Below are 12,843 nucleotides of genomic sequence, written 5' to 3' on the forward strand. Positions count from 1 at the left end.
AGATTAGGAATTGGATAAGGTAGGCTGAGAGCTCCTGTTTCTAGACCTGGAATTGGATAGACTGGGTGTTTCTGGTCATAACCAAAACTGTTTCTGGCCCTGAGATTAGGAATTGGATAAGGTATGCTGTAAGATATTTGACACTAGTGTTTTTTTTAAGTTTCATTTTGATGTTTAATCAGAAGTGACCCCAGGCCAACATTGAACAGCGAACTCTTTTGAGACATGACATAGAACCAGTGCATTATACATCTGACTACACGCCTTTCTCTCTGTCCGTGTCAGTGAGGAGCAGGTAGATGTTGAGCTGGTCCAGAGAGGAGACGTGGTCAGGGTGGTTCCTGGAGGGAAGTTCCCCGTAGATGGGAGGGTCATCGAGGGACACAGCATGGCTGACGAGTCTCTCATCACAGGTGGGTTACAGTGGGAAGATCAACTCTGAGGATACTGCAGAAGATACATCTCAAAGCTAATCGTCTCGTCTCTGATGTGCGTTTTGTGTCCCAGGCGAGGCCATGCCGGTGACTAAGAAGCCAGGCAGCTCAGTGATAGCTGGCTCTATCAACCAGAACGGCTCTCTGCTCGTCAGTGCTACACACGTAGGCCTGGACACAACCCTGTCTCAGATAGTTAAACTAGTGGAGGAGGCTCAGACATCTAAGGTGAGGCTGGTTGGTGGTGGTAATATGTTCATTTTTGTGTAAAACTATCTTCTGTTTCCTGGACTTTGAGTTGGATATAAGGGATATTTGATATATATTTGTCAATATTTGATTTTGACAGAACTGACCTTGGGCAACACATGGAGGATTTGTCTCAGAATGAATTTTTCAGTTGTTCTGAGCTAGAAGAGCTTCACCTCTGTGACCTCTGACCTACGCTTTAACCTTTTTACCTTTATGACCTCTGACCTCTCCCCTGCAGGCTCCCATCCAGCAGTTTGCAGATAAGATCAGTGGCTACTTTGTCCCGTTCATCGTTGGGGTCTCTCTCCTCACTCTGTTCGCCTGGATCCTCATTGGCTTTGTCGACTTTCCACTGGTGGAGAAATACTTCCCTGTGAGTAGCCTTTACTATACTGATATCTGTGTAAAACCTTTACTATACTGATATCTGTGTAAAACCTTTACTATACTGATATCTGTGTAAAACCTTTACTATACTGATATCTGTGTAAAACCTTTACTATACTGATATCTGTGTAAAACCGTTACTATACTGATATCTGTGTAAAACCTTTACTATACTGATATCTGTGTAAAACCTTTACTATACTGATATCTGTGTAAAACCTTTACTATACTGATATCTGTGTAAAACCTTTACTATACTGATATCTGTGTAAAACCTTTACTATACTGATATCTGTGTAAAACCTTTACTATACTGATATCTGTGTAAAACCTTTACTATACTGATATCTGTGTAAAACCTTTACTATACTGATATCTGTGTAAAACCGTTACTATACTGATATCTGTGTAAAACCGTTACTATACTGATATCTGTGTAAAACCTTTACTATACTGATATCTGTGTAAAACCTTTACTATACTGATATCTGTGTAAAACCTTTACTATACTGATATCTGTGTAAAACCTTTACTATACTGATATCTGTGTAAAACCTTTACTATACTGATATCTGTGTAAAACCTTTACTATACTGATATCTGTGTAAAACCTTTACTATACTGATATCTGTGTAAAACCTTTACTATACTGATATCTGTGTAAAACCTTTACTATACTGATATCTGTGTAAAACCTTTACTATACAGATATCTGTGTAAAACCTTTACTATACTGATATCTGTGTAAAACCTTTACAGGGGGTGTATTTAGCTAAATCATTCCTTCTTAAATCAGCTATTTTCATCATTTTCATTTAAGTTCTGTCTCTTTGTGAGAGCAGTATGGGAAAGCCCTAGTCTGCTGTCACCTGTCTACTTCCTGTTTAAACAGTGGAGGCTGATCAAGGAGAGGAAATCAGCATTAGACTATTGAAATGTAAACCAGACTGTTCCCCTGTTTCACTGGCTCCCTCTACAGGGCTATGATAAGAGCATCTCCAAGGCAGAAGCTGTGATCAGGTTTGCCTTCCAGGCCTCCATCACGGTGCTGTGTATCGCCTGCCCCTGCTCTCTGGGCCTGGCAACCCCGACAGCTGTGATGGTGGGCACGGGGGTGGGCGCTCAGAACGGTATCCTCATCAAGGGAGGGGAACCACTAGAGATGGCACACAAGGTGAGGGGAGAAGACACTACCAATCAGACCGTAGTCGATCACTAATAATATCGTATTGATAGTAAAAAATCATTAGGTTTGATATGTTATGCCTCATGTTTGTAGTCAGAATCTGATTGTTTGCGACTGTATGTTATTAAATTGTCTGAGGATCGCGATACTGTCGCTTCCCTTATTCCTCACTCATTACAAAAGAAACGGTGCATTTTCCAGATCCAGACAGTGGTGTTTGATAAGACGGGTACCATCACCTACGGAGCTCCTAAAGTCATCCAGGTGAAGATCGTAGTGGAGGGGAACAGGATGCCTCGCTCCCGTCTGCTGGCCATCGTAGGTACTGCAGAGAACAACAGTGAACACCCGCTGGGAGCTGCCATTACCAAGTACTGTAAACAGGTGAGTCTGTTACCAAGTACTGTAAACGGGTGAGTCTGTTACCAAGTACTGTAAACGGGTGCGTCTATTACCAAGTACTGTAAACGGGTGCGTCTGTTACCAAGTACTGTAAACGGGTGCGTCTGTTACCAAGTACTGTAAACGGGTGCGTCTGTTACCAAGTACTGTAAACGGGTGCGTCTGTTACCAAGTACTGTAAACGGGTGCGTCTGTTACCAAGTACTGTAAACGGGTGCGTCTGTTACCAAGTACTGTAAACGGGTGCGTCTGTTACCAAGTACTGTAAACGGGTGCGTCTGTTACCAAGTACTGTAAACGGGTGCGTCTGTTACCAAGTACTGTAAACGGGGGTGCGTCTGTTACCAAGTACTGTAAACGGGGGCGAGTCTGTTACCAAGTACTGTAAACGGGGGCGAGTCTGTTACCAAGTACTGTAAACGGGGGCGAGTCTGTTACCAAGTACTGTAAACAGGGGCGGGCGAGTCTGTTACCAAGTACTGTAAACAGGGGCGGGCGAGTCTGTTACCAAGTACTGTAAACGGGGGCGAGCGAGTGTGTTACCAAGTACTGTAAACAGGGGCGAGCGAGTGTGTTACCAAGTACTGTAAACAGGTGAGTGTTACCAAGTACTGTAAACAGGGGCGAGTCCTACAGCTGACAGGTAGGAGACTGGCTGTGAATCCTCGTGAGTGGATCATTCCAAGTGCCTGTCTGTCATTGTGAATCCAGATGAAGTGTACTAATCTGTCTCTCTGTGTTAGGAGCTGGGGACAGAGTCCCTTGGTGCGTGTACTGACTTCCAGGCTGTGCCAGGCTGTGGAATACGATGCCAGGTCAGTAACACAGAGACCGTCAGGAGAGGACAGTGGTGTGTGTGTGTGTGTGTTAGGTCAGTAACACAGAGACCGTCAGGAGAGGACAGTGACGGCTGTGTAATAACTAAACCTGCGTGTGTGTTAGGTCAGTAACACAGAGACCCTGCTGAGACAACATCAAGAGGACAGTGACGGCTGTGTAATAACTAAACCTGTGTGTGTGTTAGGTCAGTAACACAGAGACCCTGCTGAGACAACATCAAGAGGACAGTGACAGTGAAGACAACAACCAGGGAAACAGTGTTCTGGTCCAGATCAGTGACTCCAGAACCCGGCCAGGATCACACCCCCTCATCATGGACCCGCAGCCTCTCAGTGCGTACTGGGATGTGTAGTGCAAAATAGGACAGCTATTTTAAAGCCGAATGGAAAATCTAATCTTAAATTAGCCCTTATTGTCAATTATTAGGGAGCCAGTAACCTCTGTGTGTTCCTCTATAGACCTGGTGCAGACAGCATCCTACGTGGTGTTGATAGGGAGCCAGTAACCTCTCTGTGTGTTCCTCTATAGACCTGGTGCAGACAGCATCCTACGTGGTGTTGATAGGGAGCCAGTAACCTCTGTGTGTTCCTCTATAGACCTGGTGCAGACAGCATCCTACGTGGTGTTGATAGGGAACAGGGAGTGGATGAGGAGGAACGGACTGCAGATCAGACCTGATGTTGACGAGACCATGAATGAACATGAACGCAGAGGACGCACTGCTGTACTGGTGGCTGTCGACAGTGAGTTACTGAGGAGGAGTTTCCAACCCTTAATCCATTGTGTTGCTGAGTATATAACCTCTCTCTCCCCGTCTCTCTCTCCCCGTCTCTCTCTCCCCGTCTCTCTCTCCCCGTCTCTCTCTCCCCGTCTCTCTCTCCCCGTCTCTCTCTCCCCGTCTCTCTCTCCCCGTCTCTCTCTCCCCGTCTCTCTCTCCCCGTCTCTCTCTCCCCGTCTCTCTCTCCCCGTCTCTCTCTCCCCGTCTCTCTCTCCCCGTCTCTCTCTCCCCGTCTCTCTCTCCCCGTCTCTCTCTCCCCGTCTCTCTCTCCCCGTCTCTCTCTCCCCGTCTCTCTCTCCCCGTCTCTCTCTCCCCGTCTCTCTCTCCCCGTCTCTCTCTCCCCGTCTCTCTCTCCCCGTCTCTCTCTCCCCGTCTCTCTCTCCCCGTCTCTCTCTCCCCGTCTCTCTCTCCCCGTCTCTCTCTCCCCGTCTCTCTCTCCCCGTCTCTCTCTCCCCGTCTCTCTCTCCCCGTCTCTCTCTCCCCGTCTCTCTCTCCCCGTCTCTCTCTCCCCGTCTCTCTCTCCCCGTCTCTCTCTCCCCGTCTCTCTCTCCCCGTCTCTCTCTCCCCGTCTCTCTCTCCCCGTCTCTCTCTCCCCGTCTCTCTCTCCCCGTCTCTCTCTCCCCGTCTCTCTCTCCCCGTCTCTCTCTCCCCGTCTCTCTCTCCCCGTCTCTCTCTCCCCGTCTCTCTCTCCCCGTCTCTCTCTCCCCGTCTCTCTCTCCCCGTCTCTCTCTCCCCGTCTCTCTCTCCCCGTCTCTCTCTCTCCCCGTCTCTCTCTCTCCCCGTCTCTCTCTCCCTCTCTCTCTCTCTCTCCCCGTCTCTCTCTCTCTCTCTCTCTCTCTCCCCGTCTCTCTCTCTCTCTCTCTCTCTCTCCCCGTCTCTCTCTCCCCGTCTCTCTCTGTCTCTCTCTCTCTCCCCGTCTCTCTCTGTCTCTCTCTCTCTCTCCCCGTCTCTCTCTCTCCCCGTCTCTCTCTCTCTCTCTCTCTCTCCCCGTCTCTCTCTCTCTCTCTCTCTCTCTCCCCGTCTCTCTCTCTCTCTCTCTCTCTCCCCGTCTCTCTCTCTCTCCCCGTCTCTCTCTGTAGGTCTTCTATGTGCCATGATAGCCATAGCAGACACCGTGAAGCCTGAGGCAGAGTTGGCAGTATGCACGCTGCAGGCCATGGGGCTGGAGGTGATTCTGATGACTGGAGACAACAGCAAGACGGCACGGGCCATCGCTGCTCAGGTAGGGGACTGGACTGGACAGGACTGGGTGGTGGGGTTCAGAGGTCACGGGATCCATTTCATTGAAACCATCAACGAGCTGTGTTCAGGAGACGACAGAGTACACTACATGCAAATCTAATGTTTATGAATGCACTGAACCAGAACATGTCACTCTGGAAAACAGCATCTGATAAACAACCCAAATGTAAATGTGCTTTTATTGTGTTTTGTGAACTGTCATTTAGCTGTCTCTCTGTCCCCTCCAGGTGGGTATCAGGAAGGTGTAAATGTAGTTTTATTGTAGGTTGTGAACTGTCATTTAGCTGTCTCTCTGTCCCCTCCAGGTGGGTATCAGGAAGGTGTAAATGTAGTTTTATTGTAGGTTGTGAACTGTCATTTAGCTGTCTCTCTGTCCCCTCCAGGTGGGTATCAGGAAGGTGTAAATGTAGTTTTATTGTAGGTTGTGAACTGTCATTTAGCTGTCTCTCTGTCCCCTCCAGGTGGGTATCAGGAAGGTGTAAATGTAGTTTTATTGTAGGTTGTGAACTGTCATTTAGCTGTCTCTCTGTCCCCTCCAGGTGGGTATCAGTAAGGTGTAAATGTAGTTTTATTGTGTTTTGTGAACTGTCATTTAGCTGTCTCTCTGTCCCCTCCAGGTGGGTATCAGGAAGGTGTAAATGTAGTTTTATTGTAGGTTGTGAACTGTCATTTAGCTGTCTCTCTGTCCCCTCCAGGTGGGCATCAGGAAGGTGTTTGCGGAGGTGCTGCCGTCCCACAAGGTGGCCAAGGTAGAGCAGCTGCAGCAGGCAGGGAAGAGGGTGGCCATGGTGGGTGACGGGGTCAACGACTCGCCCGCTCTGGCCATGGCAGACGTTGGCATCGCCATAGGAACTGGCACCGACGTGGCCATAGAGGCAGCTGACGTGGTGCTGATCAGGGTGAGGAGCAGAGAGCTGAGTGGACGGCTGTTAATCTGTCTGGCCGTCTCTACATGTTAATCTGTCTGTTCATCTACATGTTAATCAGTCTGTTCATCTACATGTTAATCTGTCTGTTCGTCTCTACATGTTAATCTGTCTGTTCGTCTCTACATGTTAATCTGTCTGATCGTCTCTACATGTTAATCTGTCTGTTCATCTACATGTTAATCTGTCTGTTCATCTACATGTTAATCAGTCTGTTCATCTACATGTTAATCTGTCTGTTCATCTACATGTTAATCTGTCTGTTCATCTACATGTTAATCTGTCTGTTCGTCTCTACATGTTAATCTGTCTGTTCATCTACATGTTAATCTGTCTGTTCATCTACATGTTAATCTGTCTGATCGTCTCTACATGTTAATCTGTCTGTTCGTCTCTACATGTTAATCTGTCTGTTCGTCTCTACATGTTAATCTGTCTGTTCGTCTCTACATGTTAATCTGTCTGTTCGTCTCTACATGTTAATCTGTCTGGCCGTCTCTACATGTTAATCTGTCTGGCCGTCTCTACATGTTAATCTGTCTGATCGTCTCTACATGTTAATCTGTCTGTTCATCTACATGTTAATCAGTCTGTTCATCTACATGTTAATCTGTCTGTTCGTCTCTACATGTTAATCTGTCTGTTCGTCTCTACATGTTAATCTGTCTGTTCGTCTCTACATGTTAATCTGTCTGTTCGTCTCTACATGTTAATCTGTCTGTTCATCTACATGTTAATCTGTCTGTTCATCTACATGTTAATCTGTCTGTTCATCTACATGTTAATCTGTCTGATCGTCTCTACATGTTAATCTGTCTGTTCGTCTCTACATGTTAATCTGTCTGTTCGTCTCTACATGTTAATCTGTCTGTTCGTCTCTACATGTTAATCTGTCTGTTCGTCTCTACATGTTAATCTGTCTGGCCGTCTCTACATGTTAATCTGTCTGGCCGTCTCTACATGTTAATCTGTCTGGCCGTCTCTACATGTTAATCTGTCTGGCCGTCTCTACATGTTAATCTGTCTGGCCGTCTCTACATGTTAATCTGTCTGATTGTCTCTACATGTTAATCTGTCTGTTCGTCTCTACATGTTAATCTGGTCTGTTCATCTACATGTTAATCTGTCTGATTGTCTCTACATGTTAATCTGTCTGTTCATCTACATGTTAATCTGTCTGTTCGTCTTGACATGTTAATCTGTCTGTTCATCTACATGTTAATCTGTCTGTTCATCTACATGTTAATCTGTCTGTTCGTCTCTACATGTTAATCTGTCTGATCGTCTCTACATGTTAATCTGTCTGTTCATCTACATGTTAATCTGTCTGTTCATCTACATGTTAATCTGTCTGATCGTCTCTACATGTTAAGCTGTTTGATCGTCCCTACATGTTAATCTGTCTGTTCGTCTACATGTTAATCTGTCTGGCCGTCACTACACGTTAATCTGTCTGACTGTCTGATCCTCTCTACATGTTAATTACGGCTGAGATCCCGTTAACGGGATCGATATGACAACAGCCAGTGAAAGTGCAGGGCGCCAAATTCAAAACAACAGAAAGCTCATAATTAAAATTCCTTAAACATACATGTATCTTATACCGTTTTAAAGGTAATCTTGTTGTTAATCCCACCACAGAGTCCGATTTCAAAAAGGCTTTACGACGAAAGCAAACCAAACGATTATGTTAGGTCAGTACCTAGTCACAGAAAAACAGCCATTTTTCCAGCCAAAGAGGAGTCACAAAAGCACAAATAGAGATAAAATGAATCACTAACCTTTGATCTTCATGAGATGACACTCATAGGACTTCATGTTACACAATACATGCATGTTTTGTTCGATAAAGCTCATATTTATATCCAAAAATCTCAGTTTACATTGGCGCGTAACTTTCTGCTTCCAAAACATCCGGTGATTTTGCAGAGAGCCACATCAATTTACAGAAATACTCATAATAAACATTGATAAAAGATACAAGTGTTATGCATGGAACTTTAGATAAACTTCTCCTTAATGCAACTGTGGTGTCAGATTTTTTTAAAAGCGCATCATGCTATAATCTGAGTACAGCGCTTAGACACAAAAACAAGCCATACAGATATCCGCCATGTTGTGGAGTCAACAGAAGTCAGAAATAGCATTATAAATATTCCCTTACCTTTGATGATCTTCATCAGAATGCACTCCCAGGAATCCTAGTTCCACAATAAATGTCTGTTTTGTTAGATAAAGTCCATCATTTATGTCCAAATACCTCCTTTTTGTTTGCGCCTTTAGTTCACAAATCCAAATTCATGACGCGCAGGCCAGAGGAAAAGTCAAAAAATTCCATTACAGTTCGTAGAAACATGTCAAACGATGTGTAGAATCAATCTTTAGGATGTTTTTAACATAAATCTTCAATAATGTTTCAACTGGAGAATTCCTTTGTCTTTAGAAATGCAGTGGAACGCAGTTACCTCTCACTGGAGCGCACCTGACTGAACTCATGGCATTCTGGCAGACCTCTTACTCAATCAGCTCTTATTCTCTCCTCCTTCACAGTAGAAGCCTGAAACAAGGTTCTAAAGACTGTTGACATCTAGTGGAAGCCTTAGGAAATGCAATCGGACCAAATTTACATTATCTTGGAAAGGCAAAGACTTGAAAACCTACAAACCTCAGATTTCCCACTTCCTGGTTGGATTTTTTTCTCAGGTTTTTGCCTGCCATATGAGTTATCTAAACAGTTTTAGAAACTTCAGAGGGTTTCTATCCAAATCTACTAATACAATGCATATCATAGCTTCTGGGCCTGAGTAGCAGGCAGTTTACTCTGGGCACCTTATTCATCCAAGCTACTCAATAGTGCCCCCAAACCATAAGAAGTTAATCTGTCTGGTTGTCTGATCGTCTCCACATGTTAATCTGTCTGTTCTTCTCCACATGTTAATCTGTCTGATCGTCTCCACATGTTAATCTGTCTGATCGTCTCTACATGTTAAGCTGTCTGATCGTCTCTGCATGTTAATCTGTTGGCCTCAAATTCATTTTTGAAGAATTGCGCAATTTTATTGTCATGGTAAAGCTCAGTCTGTCTTGAATACTAAGTTTTCCTCTCTACCCCGTGTCTCGTTCTCTTTCCATGTTCTCTCTCTACTGTCTACAGAATGACCTGCTGGATGTGGTGGGGAGTATTGACCTGTCCAAGAAGACCGTCAAGAGAATCAGGATCAACTTTGTGTTTGCTCTGGTCTATAACCTGGTGGGGATCCCTATCGCTGCTGGGGTGTTCATGCCTGTTGGTCTGGTTCTCCAGCCGTGGATGGGTTCTGCTGCCATGGCCCTCTCCTCTGTCTCTGTGGTGCTGTCCTCTTTACTACTTAAATGGTGAGTTACCAGACCAGGTACTCTCTTCTCTCTCTCTATTATTAGCTACACTAACTCTCCTCTCTCTCTCTCTCTATTTGTAGCTACACTAACTCTCCTCTCTCTCTCTCTCTATTTGTAGCTACACTAACTCTCCTCTCTCTCTCTCTATTTGTAGCTACACTAACTCTCCTCTCTCTCTCTCTCTCTATTTGTAGCTACACTAACTCTCCTCTCTCTCTCTCTATTTGTAGCTACACTAACTCTCCTCTCTCTCTCTCTATTTGTAGCTACACTAACTCTCCTCTCTCTCTCTCTATTTGTAGCTACACTAACTCTCTTCTCTGTGTGTTTGTAGCTACACTAACTCTTCTCTCTCTCTCTCTCTCTGTGTGTTTGTTTGTAGCTACACTAACTCTCTTCTCTCTCTGTTTGTAGCTACACTAAGCCCAGCGCTGAGCTGCTGGAGTCTCGTCTGGGCAGTCAGAAGAGAGACGCTGCAAGCCTATCAGACGTCAGTGTACACATCGGCATGGGCGAGCTGCGCCGTTCCTCCCCCAAGCTGAGCCTATTGGACCGCGTCGTTAACTTCAGCCGCGCCTCCATCAACTCCCTCCAATCAAAGCACTCCCTGAACAGCATGGCCCTCAGCGAACCCGACAAACACTCATTGCTGGTGGGGGAGGCCCTCTGCGAGGAGGAGTTTGTCTGAGGCTAGGTTATGCTAAGCTACGCTAGTCTATGCTAATTTAAGATTGGTTTAGCCATTTTATGCTTGACTAGGCTACGCTAATCTAACGTAAGGTAGCGAAGGCTAAGTGGGTTACATAAGTTAATTGCCCCATCAATCAACACAGGTGCCCCCAGTGTGACCATCTTTTGACTTGGAAAAAGCCTTTCTGTTGCCCCACACCATCTGACTGACAGCGCGCACTCCAATGGATGCCTGGAGGGGGGGCTTCATGTTCACTCTACCGCTGCCCTGGGTCTTTTGTCAATGGCCACTTGTACCCTCAGGGGATGGGGTCTTACACTGGGGTTTTTATAGGAGCTCTGACTCTTTGTCCAGGGTGTTAAGAGCTTCAGCTGAAAGACGATGCAGGTGTCATTAGGAAGACTGCACTGCAATCTTTTTCTATGTGCTTTATAATATGAAGGTTTGCAGAGACAATCTTTTGACATTTATCCAAAGACACCCTAAAATGGTGCCCCATGTTAAAGTGTACTTAATGTGACAAAACAAAAGTCCTTCTGAGGCAGCAGAAGTGTATTAAATATACTGTTGTATATTATGATTGTATAATTAAGCAATGAGGCCCGAGGAGGTGTGGTATAAGGCCAATATACCACGGCTAAGGGCTGTTCTTATGCACAACGCAACGCGGAGTGCCTGGACACAGCCCTTAACTGTGGTATATTGGCCATATACCACAAACCCCCCGAAGTGCCTTATTGCTATTATAAACTGGTTACCAATGTAATTAGAGAAGTAAAAAATAAATGTTTTGTCATACCTGTGGTTTATGGTCTGATATACCATGGCTTTCAGCCAATCAGAATTCAGGGCTCAAACGACCCATTTTGTAACGAGAGTATTTATATTAGCCTTATTTAAAAACAAAAACAATTACCACAGTACTTATTTGTACTTTTGTCATATATTTTCCTTGGAACATGAAGGAATGTTGTTGAGGATGTTTGTTTGTTATCCGTATGTTTCCAACAAACTTTGTTTTCTCAAATTAAGAAATATATATTGTATCATCTAAACAATGTACTGTATAAACTCTTAAGGATCTCTTACAGCAGAATACTTGTGTAACCATTTGTACCAGTAAACGTTACTGAAGTGCCAATTGAATACTCAAAGTCCAACACATTCCAAAGATAACGCTGTGCTCAGCAGGAGTCTGCAGCTGATTGGCTAGTCTGCTTTACCACAGTCTTATTTATTGACCGAGTTTCTCACAGAATGAAGAAGAATTGCATGTTAATTATGTAATTCATTGGATTAAGAACACAGACCTGTGTGAAACAGCCAATAGTCAGTTATTGAATGTCAATTCTTCACTGTGAATGAAACAACCGATGTTACATGGTAGAAGTAATACGTGAGATGGGATATTTTGAAAACCAGAAGACGTGGGTCAGTAACATCTGGGTTTCTGGTGGGGGGGCACCAGGAAGACTTGGGTCAGTAACATCTGGGTTTCTTGGGGGGGGGGGCACAAGGAAGACTTGGGTCAGTAACATCTGAGTTTCTGGGGGGGGGGGGCACCAGGAAGACTTGGGTCAGTAACATCTGGGTTTCTGCGGGGGGGATGACTGAAATTGAGTTCTAAGTTGATTTCCAAATATCATTCTAACTATATAGAGTTAGACTATATTGCTAGAGACACTATGAAACACCCAAATGTAAAGCTAGCAGGACTAGAAGGATAGGAGATTGTAAGTCCTCTTCATTCACATTGTGGCCATGACTGATCATGCCCAGAAGGCCTGCTTGTTAGTTGAACTGTCCAGTAGTGGCTTGTCATCTGTGTGTCATTCATCTACATTGCTGTGCTTTTCAACGTGAATGATGTAATCATGCAACACAATGTAGACACCTACTGATTCCTCCACATTAGATGCTAGTTTCATTGTGCTCTGATATGCAGACCATAGTGTCAGCCAGTACCTGTATCTAGCCATCCAGGGGTAGGGGGTTGTGTGTGGAAGCTATCTGGGCGGGGGTTGTGTGTGGAAGCTATCTAGGGGGGGGGGGGGGGTTGTGTGGAAGCTATCCAGGGGGAGGTTGTGTGTGGAGGGCATTAGTGTTTCCATATAGGTTGTCTGTATAATTATCTTGGAATAAACTGCTTTGACGTTGTTCTTCTGTTTTATTTTCATTTAAACACACAGCATCATTCTGGCCCATCAAATCCACTTGATTCGCATTTTAAAACGGTTAAAACATCCCTATTGCAGTAGAGTCGGTGGAAAAGGCCTCTGCTGTGTCTAACCTCGACCAGTAGATGGCAGTAATCAACCAGTGGTTTT

At 44.9% G+C, this 12,843-nt stretch overlaps 1 protein-coding gene across 6 annotated transcripts in view; it reads left to right on the forward strand.

Moving 5' to 3' along the window:
* Window positions 1-11,604, forward strand: part of LOC110489175 (copper-transporting ATPase 1) — a 33,873-nt gene extending 22,269 nt beyond the window's left edge. For 5 of the 6 annotated variants that reach the window (XM_090198821.1, XM_090198817.1, XM_090198819.1 and 2 more), the window contains exons 12-23: window positions 286-413; window positions 508-662; window positions 925-1,059; window positions 2,053-2,247; window positions 2,461-2,643; window positions 3,405-3,476; window positions 3,686-3,833; window positions 4,098-4,244; window positions 5,359-5,501; window positions 6,217-6,420; window positions 9,602-9,822; window positions 10,240-11,604. In XM_090198821.1, the coding sequence (XP_090054947.1) occupies window positions 286-413; window positions 508-662; window positions 925-1,059; window positions 2,053-2,247; window positions 2,461-2,643; window positions 3,405-3,476; window positions 3,686-3,833; window positions 4,098-4,244; window positions 5,359-5,501; window positions 6,217-6,420; window positions 9,602-9,822; window positions 10,240-10,513 (2,005 nt within the window). In that variant the 3' untranslated portion in view covers window positions 10,514-11,604. Of the gene's footprint in view, window positions 1-285; window positions 414-507; window positions 663-924; window positions 1,060-2,052; window positions 2,248-2,460; window positions 2,644-3,404; window positions 3,477-3,685; window positions 3,834-3,959; window positions 4,245-5,358; window positions 5,502-6,216; window positions 6,421-9,601; window positions 9,823-10,239 lie in introns of those variants that run through there. The other variant, XM_090198822.1, reaches the window with a different exon arrangement.
* Window positions 11,605-12,843: the final 1,239 nt, after the last annotated feature.

Source organism: Oncorhynchus mykiss, chromosome 14 (genome assembly GCF_057628025.1).
Source record: "Oncorhynchus mykiss isolate SJ-2025 chromosome 14, ASM5762802v1, whole genome shotgun sequence".
NCBI lineage: Eukaryota > Metazoa > Chordata > Actinopteri > Salmoniformes > Salmonidae > Oncorhynchus > Oncorhynchus mykiss.